At 38.9% G+C, this 18,580-nt stretch overlaps 1 protein-coding gene across 3 annotated transcripts in view; it reads left to right on the top strand.

Moving 5' to 3' along the window:
- LOC132376407 (cytochrome b5 reductase 4) overlaps nt 1–18,580 on the top strand; it is an 85,271-nt gene that overhangs the window by 28,912 nt on the left and 37,779 nt on the right. For 2 of the 3 annotated variants that reach the window (XM_059942073.1, XM_059942076.1), the window contains exons 4-5: nt 3,909–3,990; nt 17,143–17,172. In XM_059942073.1, the coding sequence (XP_059798056.1) occupies nt 3,909–3,990; nt 17,143–17,172 (112 nt within the window). The remainder of the gene's footprint in view (nt 1–3,908; nt 3,991–17,142; nt 17,173–18,580) is intronic. The other variant, XM_059942075.1, reaches the window with a different exon arrangement.

Raw genomic sequence — 18,580 nt, 5'->3', positions numbered from 1 at the left:
TGTCATATGATATTTGTTATTGGCTAGCAGTGCAAGCCAAATAGAAAGTTTGGGAACATTTGCCGGAAAACTTGTCTACCATACTTTTATCTGTCCTGTGTCAACTGAAAAAAAAATTCACAATGTGAGAGTTGTGAGTTAAGTTTTATTTGGGGCGAAATGAGGTCTATAGCCTGGGAGACAGCATTTCAGATAGCTCTGAGAATCTGTTCCCAAGAGGTAGGGGGAGAGGTCAATATTGTATATGATTTTAGTGAAGAGGGGTACGTGGAGTCAAGCACACATTTTGGCAGATGCTTACTGCTAGTTACGAGGAGCAGATGTCACCTTAAATGATCTTAGTGCTTTTTGAGATATGAGAAGATGCAGGAATTTGGGCTCATAAAATCATCTCCTGAAAATATCTAACTCTCTGAAGGCCTGTTCTGCCAGTTTTTCCCAGAGTACAGAGTGCGTCATTCCTGATCTCCACCCTGCACTCCTTTCAGGGGGTGTTGAAGGTCAGCAGCTGCAGTGGCTAGTGACTTAGTCCTTGAAGAGGCAAGATGGCAGGTACCAGTTTTTAGTTGGCGCCTATAACCTCTTGATGCTGAATGTACTCTTCCACAAGAAGAATTTCCAGTAACATCTAGTCCTATTCATATTTCTTAGTGTTGTGCGATTATATGGACCTTATTGAAATAAGCTTGTTTTGGGGAAGTCACAAGAACTGCTATATTGTTAAATTCTTTAGCAGTTTCAACAATACTTGTGTTGACCAAAAAAAAATGCACAACCTAAAAGTTGAGAATTATGTTTTATTTGAGGTGTTACTGAGGACTGTAGTCCGGAAATAGCCTCTCAGATAGCTCTGAGAAACTGTTCCAAAGAGGTAAGGGAGAAACCAGGATATATAGGAGCTTTTGCTGGGAAAAAACATGTAGTAGAACATCAAAACATTACTACTAATCACAAAAAGCAGGCATCTCAGTTAATTATTTTAGTGCTTTTCTGTGTATGGGAAGATGCAAGAGTCTGGGCTTGTTGAAATTGTTCCTTTAATATGCACTTTAACTCTCTAGGGCCAGTATCCTCTTTTTCTCCATCCTGAATTCCTCTTAGGCCACACCATAGGGGGCGGCTGCAGTGGCTTGATGGCTTTATGGCTGCAACATCCTTTGATGACTGAAATGTCAGGCTACACTCTTTGTCCACACTTTAGTTACCAGATTGCTGCATTCCCCTTGGCTTTAATAAGACCAGTGATGTTTATTTATGACTTCTACTCACCACAGAAGTAAACAACTTTATAAAATTCTAGAAACAGTGGTGAAGCTTCTTATATCTTTAATATCTAGTATTTGAGTTGTACAAAGAATATTAAGTAATCTCTTTATTGTCAGACTTCTGTCTCTAGCTTTGATCTCACTTCTGACTTCTCGTTTCGTATTTCCAGTTGGCTGATGGGCAATTTGAAAACCTGTTGGCAGTTGAACTCAGTGTGACCTCAAATAATATCATCTCATCTTCTTCCCTTTGTTTTTTCTACTGTTTCCTCTTTCTGGAAATAGGAACTTGAAACCACTTGAGTAATCTTTGCCTTCTCTCATTGTGTTATTGAAGTGGTCACCTGGACCTGTGCCAGGGTCTTGGCCCAGGCCGAGATCCCTTGTCTCAGCCTGGGAGGTTCTTTTTCTGCTTGGATTCGTATAGCCAATAACAAAACCAGTGCTGAGACTGGAACAGCACAAGCTTTATTCGGTGGCCAAAGAATGGAGAAGCAAGAACTAGTTCGCAGATCAACTTCTCAACCTGACTCAGGCTGAGACACCATATATATAGGAAAGTTGAGGTAAAATGGAGGGAACTGAGTAAAGAGTGGGAGGAATATTCATGACTTATCCGAGAACTGGGGGTGTGGTTTGGACCAGGAACTGAGGCAACACTCCTTTTCAGTCCTTTTTTGGGCTCTTCTGGTTGTTGTCATGGCAGTTGTCAACTGTCATGGCGCTGGTGGGTGTGTCACTTAGAGCATGCTAATGTAGTACAGTGAGTGTATAATGAGGCTCAAGGTCCACTGGAGTTTAGGTCTTCTGCCATTTTGGGCCTAGTTAGTTCTAACCGGTTGTTTAGAAATTTCTTTAGGAGCAGCTTCCTCCTTTTGTATTTGGTCCTGAAACTCGATAAGGGCAGTTAGTTTCCGTCTGAGGGAGGGGCAGGAGTATGGTTCTGGGGCAACAGTCTTGGTAACAAATGTGCCTCAACATCTAATCACTGGTGAACTTCTATGATGCTGTCTTTAAACATTGCACCTTTTCTCTCTTCCCACTGCCTTTAGGTCAAGTCATCATCACCCTCTCTAGTCCTAATATTTTAATACTGTCCCGGTATCTTTACCTTCAGTACCCATTTAGATAACATGACAGCTAGAATAGTATTCTTAAAGACAGTCGTCTTAGCACCTTGCTCTACAAGTTTCAGAGGCTCACCATTGACAGTGTAATAAATTCAAAGTCATTCGTCTGGCATTTGAGGGCCTAAAAATAATGTATCAAGGTAAATATTCTCAACATGCAACTTGCTTTGGAACTGAAGTGCTTTGAGCAAATCACCAGTTCCATGATTGACAAACCCCATACCTTTGTCTCCTTGAATATCCTTCTCCTTCATCTATCTGTTAAAATTCTACCCAACCCCATAGCCCCAGAGATGGTGCTTTACACATTACTGGAGACTCCATAACTATTTGGTAAATAAAATTTCAATTTATATTAATCAGTGTGCATTTATAATTACATATATATTTTTTACATATTTGCTATTTTAGTGTATATTTATTTACTCAGGAACATACATAAAGATTCTGGTATCGGTATTATTTGACCTGATTATTTAGTGATTATATAGCGTTTATGGAATAATATATTATGATTTTCCTTTACTGGTTATTTACAATTGGACTTCTAGGTTGTTCCCAATATTTTGCTAATATAACTAGTGCTATGATGAGTATCCTGGTGCCTGCATCTTTGTGTTTATGCAAATATTTTCTCGGGTAAATTCCTGAATTACTGAGGGGAAGAGCTGCATATTTTAAGGCTTTTAATATATATTGAGAAGGTGCCCCCCCAGAAAGGTTGTTTAAATTTAATTCCCACTAGTAATTCTGGCAACAAATACTGTCAGTTGTTTCCCTTGAAGTGACAGTCTCACTTTGTTCATTTAGAAGAAAATGTCTATCAGATACCCAAGTCTGAGTAACTAGTTTATAGGTCATTCTTTTTCTTTTATGGATAAACAGCCTGTCAAGAAAAAACACAGTTTAATAGGCAAATCAAACAGTTGCCTAAGTGTTTTTCCTCGCGGCAACCGTCTTACTTAGCAGCAGAAGTGTTTTTGAGAACTTCCCATTTTGTCACGCAGCATATGAAAAAGACCTGTAACCAAGGGTTGAGGTTTAAGAAAATTAATTGTTTTTTCTACTTCATGAAGGATATTCTTAAATGAAACCAACTCCCTCCAGCCCCGTGGGTCTGTGGTGGTAAACAGTGTAATGATTGAGACCACTGCCTTGATTTGTGCTAAGATGCAAACTGTTTTACCCACCATTGCTATTTCAACATCACTGCAAATGTCAATACAGTGAAAAAGGCAGATAACATCTTAGTATTATTATGAAACTAATCGAGACCTCGTGGGTATCTGAAAGGGCGTCAGGAACCTCCAGAGGTCTGTAGACAACACTTTGAGAACATTGTTCTAAAGTCCCTATATATGCTCCCATTTTGTCACTCCCTTGTTGGCTAATTGAATCTGCTTCTTAGTTTTTCAGAGCCGTGTAAGAATATTTAGTTTTCATCAGAAGAAAATTAGGACATCTCATGGAGTTAGAGTCATGTTGCTTTTCTGCTATTTTTCTCCCACACCAGGTTCATCGTTGGGTCAACTATGAATCCATGCTGAAAGAATGCCTGGTTGGCAGGATGGCCGTTAAACCTGCTTTTCCTAAAGGTACGTGGAGCCAGGGCTAAACTGGCATTGATGGGTGATACACATGGACTGTCTTTTAGGTGGATTTCAGCAAATAGATTTAAAGAAATCACTAAATTGTTCTCATTTCACTGGGCTCCTGTTCTAGCCACTGTAAAGATTTTACTTTAGTTCTTTAGAATGAAACAATGACTTTACCTTAAAAATTTGGCATGTTTTGAGAGAACATTCATAGTGTGGAGAATAAGCATAATGGAAGTGAAAGAACTTTATTTACTTAGTTTTCATTAGTCTTTTATTCTCTTGTTACACAGAGTAGCTCGAACAGTTGGTTAGAGGTGACTTTTAGACTAGTTTCCTAAAATTTAATTTTTTGAATATGTAATTGTATTCACGACTCAAAAATCAGAAAATATAAAAAGTTATACAGTAAAATTTCCCCTCTCAGCTTTGTCTCCCATTTGCCTTGAACTTTTCCACTGCTTGACTCTTTACCATAAAAACTGATTTTAAAGTACTTTTAAAAAAACCGATTGCTTGGGACTTCCCTGGTGGTCCAGCAGTTAAGACTCTGTGCTCCCAATGCAGGGCGCCTGGGTTCGATCCCTGGTCAGGGAACTAGATCCCGCACGCATGCCACAACTGAGATCCCACGTGCCGCAACTAAAGATCCCATACACTGGAACGAAGATCCCATGTGCTGCAACTAAGACCTGGTGCAGCCAAATAAATAAATAAATGTTAAAAAAACAAAACAAACAAACAAAAAAACGATTTCTTTCTCTTACCTTCCAAACTGCCACTCTACAATCGGCATGGTGTTGGAGATCATCTCTTTCCTCCTAAGCTTCTTTTGGAAGAGCGCCCTTTGAAAAGTTTAGACAGGCAATTGGAGTAGCAGGAGTACTTTGCTTAAATCCTTTACTGTGGATGGAACGGAGTCTTTTCTTTTGAACAACTCCTGATTTTGACATCCAAATTAAGAATACATTGGCTTGTTTGAGCTGACTCTGCTACTATTTATTTAGTTCAGTGAGTTTTGTATTTCAAGGCCTTATTGTTAGAGGCCTGTGTCAGCTGTATAGAAATAGCACAGGCGTACCTAGATTTGAACCCTAGCTCCATGGCCTATTGGCTGTGCCATAAAGATGGCAGTTTCTGTCTCTGAGCCTCAAGTTTTTTCATCTGTACACAGTTTCATAGGGCTAAGAATTAATGTGAGTAAATTAGCATGAATGTAACAGAGGCTCAAAAAGGATTTTTTTCTTTCTCTTGCTATAAAACAAATAAGCAGTACATGCATACAGGCATACTTCGGAAGTATTGCGGGTTCAGTTCCAGACCACTGCTATAAAGCAAATATTGCAATAAAGCAAGTCACATGAATTTTTTGGTTTCCCAGTGCACATAAAAGTTATGTTTACACTCTACTCCAGTCTATTAAATGTGCAATAGCAGTATGTCTGAAAAAACAATGTACATACCTTAATTTTAAGACACTTTGTTACTGAGAAAAGCTGACCATCATCTGAGCCTTCAGAGAGTCATAATCTTTTTGCTGGTGGAGGGTCTTGCCTTGATGCTGATGGCTGCTGACTGAGCAGGGTGGTGGCTGCTGAAATTGGGGTAGCCGTGGCAACTTCTTAAGATAAGACAGCAGTGAAGTTTGCCACGTTGATTGATTCTTCCTTTCATGACGATTTTTCTGTAGAATGCAGACCTGTTTGGTAGCATTTTACCCACAGTAGGACTTCTTTCAAAATCAGTCAGTCCTCTCAAACGCTGCTGCTGCTTTATCAGCTAAGTTTCTGTAGTATTCTAAATTCTTTGTTGTCATTTCAACAATCTTACCAGCATCTGCACCAGGAGTAGATTCCGTCTCAGGAACCACTTTCTTTGCTCATCCATAAGAAGCAACTCCTCATCCGTTCAAGTTTTATCATGAAATTGTAGCAAGTCAGTCACATCTTCAGGCTCCACCTCTAATTCCAGTTCTCTTGCTGTTTCTACCATGACTGCAATTACTTCCTCCACTGAAGTCTTGAACCCCTCAAAGTCATCCAGGAGGGTTAGAATCAACTTCTTCCAACCTCCTGTTAATGTTGATATTTTGACCTGTTCCCATGAATCAGGAATGTTCTTGATGGCATCTAGAATAGTGACTCTTTTCCAGAAGGTTTTCAATTGACTTTGCCCGGGTGCATCAGAGGAGTCACTATCTGTGGCAGCTGTAGCCTTACAAAATGTATTTTTTAAATAATAGGACTTGAAAGTCTAAATGACTCCTTGATCCACAGGGCGCAGAATGGATGTCGTGTCAGCAGGCGTGAAAACAACATGAATCTCATTGAACGTCTCCATCAGACATCCTGGGTAACCAGGTGCATTGTCAGTGAGCAGTAACATTTTGAAAGGAATCTTTCTTTTATGAGCAGTAGTTTTCAACAGTGGGGTTAAAATATTCAGTAAACCATATTATAAACAGATATGCTTTATTATTCCATTTATAGAGCACAGGCAGAGTAGATTTAGCGTAGTTCTTAAGGGCCCTAAGATTTTCAGAATGGTTAAGTGAGCCCTGGGTTCAACTTCAAGTCAGCAGCTGCATCAGCCCCTAACAAGAGAGTCAGCCTGTCCTTTGAAGCATTGAAGCCAGGCATTGACTTCTCCTCTCTAGCTATGAAGGTCCTAGATGGCATCTTCTTCCAGTAGAAGGCTGTTTCATCTACATTGAAAATCTGTTGTTTAGTGTAGCCACCTTCATTAATTATCTTCCTAGATCTTCTGGATAACATGCTACAGCTTCTACATCAGCTCTTGCTGCTTCACTCTGAACTTTTATGTTATGTTCTTTCCTTAAACCTCATGAACCAACCTCTGCTAGCTTCATACTTTTCTTCTGTACCTTCCTCTCCTCTCTCGACCTTCATAGAATTGAAGAGATTAGGGTCTTGCTCTGAATTAGGCTTTGGCTGAAGGGAATGTCGTGGCTGGTTTAATCTTCTATCCAGATCACTAAAACTTTCTCCATGTCAGCAGTAAGTCTGTTTTGCTTTCCTGGAGTAGCACTTTTGATTTTCTTCAAGAACTTTCCCTTTGCATTCACACTTTGGCCGACCGTTTGGTATAAGAGGCCTAGCTTTCAGACTGTCTTGGCTTTTGACATGCCTTCCTCACTAAGCCTAATCATTTCTAGTTTTTGATTTAAAGTGAGAGTCGTGGGACTCTTCCATGCACTTGAACACTTAGAGGCCATTGTAGGGTTGTATTAATGGGCCTAATTTCAGATTGTTGTGTCCCGGGAATAGGGCGGCCCAAGGAGAGGAAGAGAGATGGAGAAATGGCCAGTCGATGGAGTAGTCAGATCACACATATTTATAGATTGAATTTGCAGTCTTACGTGGGTGCAGTTTGTGGTGCCTCAAAATAATTACAATGGTAACATCAGGTCACTGCTCACAGATCACCATAACAAATACAATAATGATGAAAAACTTTGAAATATTGCCCAAATTACCAAAACGTGCCCTAGAGTCATGAAGCGAGCAAATGCGGTTGGAAAAATGGCACCAATAGACTTGCTCAATGCAGGGTTGCCCCAAACCTTCAATTTTAAAAAACGCAGTATCCGTGAAGTGCAGTAAAGCAAAGCACAATAAAACGAGGTCTGCGTGTATACCAAAAGCAAACTAGTTTGAACTTTAGTGTCTGGCAGTTCTTCCAAACCAGTTTACTTTTGTAAACAAATCCCTTTCTTCTCTTAATTGCTCCTGAGTTCACCTATTCACTGCCAGCAGGGGCCATGTTCTTAATGAAAACTTCTAACTGACTAATTTTACCTCATCCTGAACATTACATATCTTGTTTACACAGTCCGGCACTAAAGGTCATGTGCTTCTCTGTAATACCGTTCAGTGTGGTCAGAAAGCGTGCCAGCTCCTTAGGCTTCTGTGTCATAGGAGACATGAAATTAATAAAAGGACTTTTCCGGTTTCCTTCCTTCCTCCCTGGAAATGAAAGACAGATAATCTTCAAAATGTTTCATCAAATACGGCAAACACCGTTTAAAATGAGCAGATTCCACAAGGAAGTCCCCAGATATTTCATTTAAAAAAAAAAAAAAGGAGGGTGCTAGAAGCAGCAGTCCAGGATGATAAGCTCGTTCTGATGCCTCCATTTCCCCAAAGCACTTATCAGATACTTGGAACGTAGAGCCACATGGGAATTTTAATGGTCACATAGGAAATGGGAGACCGGATCTTGGGTCTGTAAAGGCAGGGAGTTGGAGCTGAGATCCCTGCCTGTGGCTTGACTCTTGAAGTCTATATGATCAGTGAAATGGGAAGGCTTGAAAAGAAATCTGCGCAACAACAAAGGGAGATGACAGGATAGTCTGCCTTGACCTTGTTTATGAGGTGATGGAGGAGAGGAAAGAGAAATCTCCTTTGAGAATTTGTAACCACAGTCTTGCCCGCGTAAGAGTTGGGAATTCAAATATATATACCACCTATGTGGTCTTAGAAACCTCAAACCGAGAAATAAGATGGTCTCCTATTACTGGTTTCCCTGCCTGCTTGGCAGATTTATGTACACATTTTTAATGGTGGAACAAACTTTCAACCTAAAACCCTTAAAATTCCCACAGGGTCACATCACCAGTTATTAATGTACAGTAGAAAAATTAAACAACACTTGAGGAAGCAAGTCAGCAGAAACAAAAGCAGAATTTCACCCCTTGGACTTTATTATTTGTATACGAGTAATTATAAAAATAATTATGAATAAAAATAATTATGTTTGAAGTGATTAGGAAAATAAGAATGCATTGGTAACATGAGTAAAGCAAGAGACTGCTAAAATAATCATGTAAAATTGAAAAAAAAATAGAACTCCTAGAAATGAAAAATGGAGCTGGTGAGATTAAAAAGTGCATAGCATGAATAGTTAGAGTTTAGACGTAGTAGAAGAGTTGAGTGAACTGCCAGACTGAGCAGCAGACGTTGAACAGAACGTGGTGCATAGAAACAAAATGATAGAAAAATATGCAAGAGACGCGGAGGATAGAGCGATAAGATCTAACAGTTGTCATCAGATTACCAGAAGGAAGTAGTAGTGAGAATGAGGAAGAGGCAACATCTGAATGGCTGAGACTTTTCCAGAACTGGTAAATCACAAATCTCAGATTTAGCAAGTTCAGCAAATCCCCAATCAAGATAAATAAAAAGAAATCCACACATAGACTATTCATGGTAAAACTGCAGAACACCAAAGACAACAGCCAGAGAGAGAGAGGTTTACTAACAAACCAGTGATTAGTAAATTGACAGCTGATTTACTAGTGTAATTTACTGGCTGTTACTGCTAATTTACTAGAACATCAATAGGAGACAAAGAGAGCAGTATCTTGAAAGTTCTGAGGGAGAGCAACTGACAACCTAAAGTCATTCAGTAACAAGGATGAAATGAAGGTAGTTAAGACTAACAAAGACAAACAGATTTATGAAACCAAAATCAGAAGGGTTGAGGAAACTGGGATTTCTGACTAAATCCTAATGGTGGAGAACTAAACCATAATGAATATTCCTTCTCCTTCTCACCACCTGGTTCAGGGAAGTGCAAACATATTTCTTATCCAGAATGAGAAATGGACTCTGAGATACTGTGTAGTCATAAATTAAAAGTTTCCTTTTTCACACTGTCTCTGGCCCTGGGATTGGTTCCTGAGGCTGCATGATCCGTAGAAAGAGCACAAGTTTCACAGAAACTAACATGGCTTCAGATCTCATCTCCGCCTCAAATTACACTCATAAGCTGTTGATCTTCAGCATCAGTTAACAGAGCTGAGTGTTTTTGCTCAGCAGTGAAATGGGGTCTAAGAATGAAACATCTCAAAGTCACTGTGAGGATTAAATAATGTTTGCTAACCACCTGATGCATTAGAAGCAACAGGTGGTGGGAATAGTAGAAGTGGTTATTGCTGTGGTGGCTACTTTTGCTCCTCTGCTCCTACAATACTGAGGCTGCTTACATTTTCTATTCCTTTGTATCTCTATAATTATCAGCACGTGTCTTACCATGGCTCTGCTTCTGGGAAAAATTAAGTATTATCATTATTATTGACAGGGCATGTGAGAACATGTTTATGAATCTCTGTTTCACTCTCAAGCCTTTTTGGATTATAAGTGTTTTGCTAGGATGAGACCAGTAGCAGGTAGTGATGTGAGAGAACTTGCAAGGCATTAGGAAGCAAAGACAAGAATTTTACAAATCAGGAAAGTTGTTGACTGCAAGTAAATGGATCGGGTTTTTTGGAACAGTAGAGACTTAAGATCCAGCAAGATACAGTCTGAACTCCAAGCTAACCAGAACTAGTAGATCATATGAAAGGGACAAAGTAACTAAAGAGAAAGGTTTAATGTGTCAAGAATGTTCATGATAATTAAAGTGAATGTTGTTTTAACAGTACCTCCTGTGCCTTTCATCTACAGGCAGAGATTGATCCTTGAAGTCTGCTGGCGTGAGACTTAAGGATAGAAACTATTAGATGGGGTGACCATGTAATTGTCCAAACTGGGGCAGACTGGAGAATGAATGGAGCCTCTATTAGTAGTTACACTGAGACAACAGGGGGCAGGCAGTAAACTGTAACTGTAGCAAACTAGAGACTATGTTCACTCTACAACTAGAGCTTCTAGATGAAATGGTAACAGAGGTGTAATCAGAGATGAAGTGGGAATAGAGGATGAAAACAGATTAAGTAGGAATAGAGGATGAAAACAGAGAAGAAGTGGAAACAGTAGGTGGAGACTTGCTGACATGAGGATTTATAGGGGGTTTCGGGGGTGATGGATATACTGTAGAGAAATGTTATATATGGGCTTCTTTCAATACGAGATCCTTGACACCATCTTTTAGGTGGGGTGACCTGCCAGACCCCAGTGCAGAGAGGAGCCAGAAGTAGCATTTTGTAGGCATCCCCACAGCTGAGCAGTCCTGGGAGGACAGTTTTCCATTTATCTACTGGCTTCTAGGGTAGGAGTGGTATCTGGGAAGAACACAGAAGAGCTAACATTGTCAGAATATAAAACACATAATGGGTCCTTATCAAGAGAAGAATCAGTGGGTTTTTTTATAATCCTTTGTTTAAAAAGTATTGTGGTTTGTATTGTGCTTTAGAAAGATACCAATAACGAATAAAGGGAGAAACTTTGCTTGAAAAGGTGAGCTTCAGTTATTGACTCCAAATGTGGAACACTTCATTCTCTGGCAAAGATGACAAATGTTCTTTTTGCCCTTTTTTTAGTCCTTTGCTGTCATTATTACAGCCACTGGCCACATGTGGCTGCTATTGAGTACGGAAATACTCTCCAAACTGAGATGTGCTACAAGCATAAAATACTGCATTTCAAAATTTAGGATGAAAAAAAGAATGTAAAATATCTAATAACTTTACATTGATTACATGTTGAAATGACAAGATTCTGGATATGTTGCATTAAGTAAAAATATATTATTAAAATTAATTTGACCCGTTTCTTGGTACATTGTTAATGTGGTTATTAGAAAATTTTAAATTATATTTGTGGCTTGCATTATATTTCTTCTGGACAGCACTGTTCCAGATCATAAATGTACTCTTAAAATTTTAATATATTATATTTTTTAAATAGTCACATTTTCTTTATATATATATATTTTTATTGAAATATAGTTGATTTACAATATTGTGTTAATTTCTGCTGTACAGAAAAGTGATTTAGTTATATATATACACACATACATACACATTCTTTTTTTTAATATTCTTTTCCATTATGATTTATCATAGGCTATTGAATATAGTTCTCTGTGCTGTACAGTAGGACCTTGTTGTTTATCCAGTTCTGTATATAAAAGCTTCCATCTGCTAAACCCAACCTCCACTCCATCCCTCCCCCACCCTCTCCCCCTTGGCAACCACCAGTCTGTTCTCTATGAGTCTTTTTCTGTTTCATAGATAGGTTCATTTGTGTCATATTTTAGATTCCACATATAAGTGATATCATGGTATTTGTCTTTCTTGTTCTGGCTTACTTCACTTAGTATGATAATCTCTAGGTCCATCCATGTTGCTGCAAATGGCATTATTTCATTCTTTTTTATGGCTGAGTAATATTCCATTGTATATATGTACCACATCTTCTTTATCCACTCATCTCTCGATGGATATTTAGGTTGTTTCCATGTCTTGGCTATTGTGAATAGTGCTGCTGTGAACATAGGGGTGCATGTATCTTTTTGAATTAGAGTTTTTTCCAGATTTATGCCCAGGAGTGGGATTGCTGGATCATATGGTAGCTCTACTGTTAGTTTTCTGAGGAACCTCCATACTGTTTTCCATAGTGGCTGCACCAGTTTACATTCCTACCCACAGTGTAGGAGGGTTCCCTTTTCTCCACATCCTCTCCTCTCCAGCATTCGTTATCTGTAGAGTTTTTAATGATGGCCATTCTGTAAAATAGTCACATTTTCTAATGGCATAGCCCAGTGTCAGGAATGTTTCTTCTTAATTTCTCATTGTTTTATCATGGCTTCTAATACTTTATGTTTTTAGTTTTCACAAGCACTTGCTGACTATAAAGCACTTAGAACCATAGATCAGTAGAATACTTTTGAGGTGGAAGAGGGATTTAGAGCTGTTCTAACACCCTCAGTTTAAAAGGGAAGATCCTGAGGCTTGTAGGTATATGTACCTTCCTTAAAGGCTACAGTTATTTAATAGGAGAAGCCCACCATTGAGAGAAATCCTGGGTGCTTCCTTTTGTAAGGCAGAAAATCACCTCATTAAAGTTATCCTCTTGCAAATAATTTATTTCTCTTTGGTATATGCCAGTGGTTCTTAAACTGGGTTGAGTTTGCTCCCCAGTGGACATTTGGCAATGTCTGGAGATGATTTGGTTGTCACAGCTGAACTAGATGCTACTGGCATTCCCGTGGGTAGAGGACAGGTCAGGGGTGCTGCTAAATGCCCTACAAGGCACAGGATACACCCCCACAACGAAGAATCATCCGGCCCCAAGTGTTCCTAGTGCTGACATGGAGAAACCCTCATATATGAATTAGTTTTTTATTCTTAAAAATGATGGTGTTAGTGGCATCACTAATTGGGTGGGCTGGCTGCCAGCTGGGAGGTCAGCTTCTGTATAGTCAGTCAAAGTTCCCTCTTCTAGGAGCTACCGTTTCCTCATTGATAAAATGGGGACAGTTCAGGGCTCAAGTGGGTGGACAGAACACAAGCTCAGAGGCTCAGTACGGGGGAAGCAAGACAGTTACTAGTGGAGAGAAAGGGGCGGGTGTCATGATGAAGTGGACTTTACTGGCTGAGCAGATTTGCTTTCTCAGCCAGGCTGCCTTCATTTGCTTTTGTGCTATAGGTCCCACTGTCTGAGTGATTCCTGCCAGAAAGATATAAGGGACAGGTAATTAAAAATGGGGGGTGAGAAGTCCCTGGTCAGGGGGCAGATGCAGACCTGAGCAGGAAGTGGGTCTTGCTGTATGATTGTGACTGGCCAGTGTTTGGTTTAAGTTAGTATTTGTTTTGTTTTCAGAGAGAAATGATTGTTTTTAAAGTGTTGTTCTAAAAATATTTATTTATTGATTTATTTGGCCGTGTCGGGTCTTAGTTGCAGCACGCGGGATCTTTAGTTGCGGCATGTGGGATCGAACCCGGGCCCCCTGCATTGGGAGCGTGGAATCTTAGCCACTGGACCACCAGGGAAGTCCTGAAAAATGATTTTTGAACATGTGTATATTTGTGTATAGGTAATACCAAATAAGGAAGGAGTGGTTAATCCCTCTGAGGATAGGACAAGAGTAGAAAATAACTAATAAATTGGAGAACTGAATAAAAAATGACAAGTATAGCCTTGAAAACAGAAAATACAAACTTCTAAAAATGCAGTATTTGCTGTGATTAGTTAAATGAATAGTGGAGAGAAAAACTGACCAGGAATAAGTAACTATATACTCTGGCACTTTTAGAACTTTTTAATCCTGGAATTTTTCAGAGTATGTGTTTGAACTATTAAACCTTTATTTTAATTCTGCTAGTAGACTACTTCTAGGATAAGGAGTAAACTTCTGGGCCTTGAAGTTTGAGAGATGTACAAAATTTGAAGATGATTCAGAAGATACTTAACATAGATAAATTAAGGAGAGTAAAAGAGAAGGGTAGTTTAGAAATACATAAATTACTAAATTTTATAGAATTTGAGAAATGAGTTTATGACTTTGGAAACAAAACCAAGAATTAGGCCTCAGTGTGTTATGAAGAGTTAGTTCTCTTTAGAGATGAGGAAGAATTTCTGGAGAAAAATGGTTATTAAACACATTGTAGAGAACCAGGGAGTCTTCTGGCCAGGCAAAGCAGTAAAGGGAACATGGAATGGTACACTTTGGATTTTGTGACTAAGATCCCTGGTAATAAGACGGAGCTCCCATCTGATGGTTACGTGACAATGGCCTTTTGGAGTGAGAAAGGAAGATGGGGTATGTAGCTACGGATAAATATGACATTCAGATATGAAAGTGCAGTGTTTGTCTTCCTAGAATGTTTTTGTTCAGGGCCTCCTGACAAATGCATACATATTTTCAAAATGTAGCTAAAATATTATTTCCTCAATGAAGTCCTTTCAAATTCCAAGTAGCAATGCCCTCCCTCATCCCTGTCCTTCCATACCACCTTCTATATATCTCTTTTAAAACATTTGTCGTATCATATTGAAAAGACCATATTGAAGTTTTCAATTTAGTTCATTTAATTTTTTCAGTAATGCATTCACATGATTCCAGAATGAGAAGTGCCATGGTCATACCTTTGTCTCCCACCTACCCTTTTCCCTCCTGTGCACAGATGCAGGTAACCGTGTTATTGTGATCCTTCCAAATCATCTTTACGCATGTATAAGCAAACTGAACATATAGTCGTATTTTCCTAACTTTTTATCCAAAGGGTTTCATATTGTGTCACTATCCCTATTAAGATGATGGTCAACAGGTATTTGTTAAATGAGTGAGTATACTAGTAAGACAGGGTTTGTTTGTTTGTTTGTTTGCTTGTTTTTTAACTTTCCTCATCCCAGGGGATCCTTCTGTGGCTCCACTTAGAAGAGGTAAACTAGATTGGGGTCACAATTAAAAATTGTCACCAGCCCTCTTACCAAAGAAAAGTTGAGTGCTGATAGATCACAGCTCCAGCCTTCTGAAGGACTCTGACCTTTCCAGAAAGCAGAGGCTCTGATCAGAGTAATGCAGTCTAACCAATATTATAAGAAGATGCAAATTTTCTTGGCCATGGAGCCAACCAAATGATGGAATTACTTATCAAGACAGTGTTAGATTTCTTGTTAGAGAGGAAAGTATCTCATGTGCCTAGAGTAACTCTGATGTAAATGTGCTTAATAGTAAAAAAAAAAATACTCACTTATTTCTGTGACTCAGTTTTCAAAAAGAGTTACAAAAGTACACTAGGTGGAGTTTTAAAGTTATTTTATATCATTTAGGTAGATGTTCTCTTCCTACTGGTACTTCTTGTATTAAAGAAAAAAGGACTCAGAAAAAAATGAATAACTTAGCAGGATCCATAAAGTTCTGACAGGTTCAAATCAATTCACATCAGACAGGAAGTAATCATATGAGATGACATATTTTTTCCCTAGAAACAAATTCCCTGGGGACAAGTTTTCAAAATCTGTGAGCCTCTTAGATAAAAACAAGTTGTTTTACATGATAAATGAGATTCATCAAACTGCCAACTATGTTGTACACTGAAACTAGGTTTAATTTACTTATGTTACTGTGAGTTTGCTATTTGTTCTAAGATATTGATAAAACAAATGATCACAACTGCAGTAGCAAAGGCAGATGAAATTATATGAAAGTAAGTCAGCAAGCAGGGACATCAGTGATCCCTTGCAAACTAATGACTAAGATTTTCATCTGGCAGTTGAAAAACAAAGCTCATTTTGAGGCATAATTTAAATGGTTTTTAGGTCCTGTGTCTTTTCAGAAAGTATTATCTCTCACAATGGCATGTTAAGAAAAATGGCACTTAGTTTCAGGGGAGATGAAGTTTAATCTTGGCTTTGCTGCTAAAGAGCTGTGGGGTTCATTCAAGTCCTGACCTCTGATTTTCAGCCTTAAATGAGGGGAGCGGATGATAATTTGGTGTATGTTGTTAAGATCCCTTTCAGCTATGAACTTATTTCGGTAAAAAGGGGAAAATAAAAAGAATGGTTATCTGACCTCCTTAATCATGGGTATTTTATAGCATGTGAGTGAAGTGGTAGTAATTATCAGATCTCTGGTTGATTGAAAATCAGAACATAAAAAAATTTGAAAGCTTTGATATACGTACTTTGGTTTCTTTTTCTATAAAACAAGATGATGTCACCTTAACAATTAATGTCTATCAATTTAGTTTACTACTTGAATATTTTGTGTTAGCTTGGCATTCTTTTTTTTTTTTTTTAAACTCTGGCAACTTGCTGAGGGTTTTATTTTGACATATGGTTATAAAACTTGTGGTGATCAAAATATAATATAGATTTGTGAGCTGGCTGCCATCCTGAAAGAAAACACCCATTAAATTTTTTTCTGGCTTGTACCCCTAATGATTGATTGCACTGATATACAAGTGAAAGTCTTAACATATTTTCAGCATTTTGGCCATTTAAATTTGGAGTAATAATAATCATTTTAACTGCTCACCTAGATAGGAAAGATAATAAGGTGTCTTTCTTTGGGTTAATATATATGTTTCATATATAAAGTGTAATCTAATAAACTTTGGATAGTTTTGACTAATTCAGAATATGATGACAAGGACAAAACTTGGGTCTTTATGTGCTTTCTAAAGAAATTAACCAAGATATTACAACAAGAATGTCCAAAGGAGGAGGAAAAAGCCCAGTGAAATGGTAGACAAACGCCTGGAGAAATGGCCTGCAGTCTTCAGAGATGAAATTTCTTACTTAAAGCATAGGCCATCTGTTTATCAGCCTTGTTTCTCTCCTCAGGCCTCGGAAGAAAGCCCTTCAAGAAGAGGGCTGTTATCTTTAACTCAATAATATTAACCGATCTTCTCTCTGATGTTACAATATTCTTACCTAACTTTTTTTCTAAACCACTGTACAGACTATCATGAGGAAAAGAAACTCTTAAACGGTAAGTCATATACATTTATAGTAAAAAATGAATCATATTCACATGACTGTGTACAATATTGCCTCACAGAATTATTTGGGGTATTTAGATATTTTTTATACAAAGGATGTGTTTACTTGCCTAAGCTTAGAGGATTTGGCAGAGAACTTTGTAGATCCCTTATTGCAGCCCTCCTTTTTTTTTTATCTGTATATACTGATGTTTTTATTTTATAGGATGGATTTTTTTCAGGAGTGTAATTACTGTTTACATTCTTTTTTTTATATATATCTTTACTGGAGTATAATTGCTTTACAGTGTTGTTAGTTTCTGCTGTACAACAAAGTGAATCCGCCATATGCATACATATATCTCCCCATATGCCCTCCCTCTTGAGCCTCCCTTTCCCACCCCTCTAGGGGGTCACAAAGCATCGAACAGCCCTGACTCTTACCATAGTCCCTTCTGTAACATCCCTGAACATGTGTTCATCTGCCCTCAGCTTGAATACTCATGGTGACTAGGAGTTCCACCCTCAGAGGCCAGGCTGAACGGGTCCCTCCCTCAGGCACGGGCGCTCTTCCAGTGTCTACACAGATGCTGAGTAGCCAGCCTATTAATCTCCCCTCCTCTGGGCTCGGCGGCTCTGGCTTCCTCGGCCGTTCACTATGACTTGGAATTATGACTGACACTGCCGCTAACCCCCCAGAAAAGTTTGGTATGACACTTGCGAAATGCACGGGGCTACTCTGACTGAACCGTGTTACTAATGTATGTTTAAAAATTGGGGGTTTTTTTCTCCCTGTTTGCACAAGAAAGTTATAGAAATTCAGCTAATAAGCTGGATTGCCAGATGAATTACCTTTTCTTTTTTAACTAGAAAAGATTGTCTTATTGTAGACTACTTTATGCAATTTGTGATGTAACACCTGAAGTTGTTTGTCTGATAGTATCACTGATAGTATCTTTGGAGCTCTTCCGTGTTCTCAGAGTTTTCGAAAACAATGAGAAAACCAGAGCCTTGAAAATGCGATGTTGAGGACTTCCCTGGTGGCGCAGAGGTTAAGAATCCTCCTGCCAATGCAGGGGACACTGGTTCGAGCCCTGGTCCGGGAAGATCCCGCATGCCGCGGAGCAACTAAGCCCGTGAGCCACAACTACTGAGCCTGTGCTCTAGAGCTCATGAGCCACAGCTGCTGAAGCCTGTGTGCCTAGAGCCCGTGCTCCACAACAAGAGAAGCCACCGCAGTGAGAAGCCCGTGCACCACAACAAAGAGTAGCCCCTGCTCGCCACAACTAGAGAAAGCCCGCATGCAGCAACGAAGACCCAGTGCAGCCAAAAATAAATTAAAAATTAAATCTTTAAAAAAATAAAAATAAAAATATAAAATTTGATGCTGGGGCACATCCACAAGAATGTCTAAAATGA

The sequence above is a fragment of the Balaenoptera ricei genome, chromosome 12 (assembly GCF_028023285.1).
Source record: "Balaenoptera ricei isolate mBalRic1 chromosome 12, mBalRic1.hap2, whole genome shotgun sequence".
NCBI lineage: Eukaryota > Metazoa > Chordata > Mammalia > Artiodactyla > Balaenopteridae > Balaenoptera > Balaenoptera ricei.
Note: the sequence above shows the minus strand (reverse complement) of the source record. Positions and strands in the feature narration are given on the sequence as shown.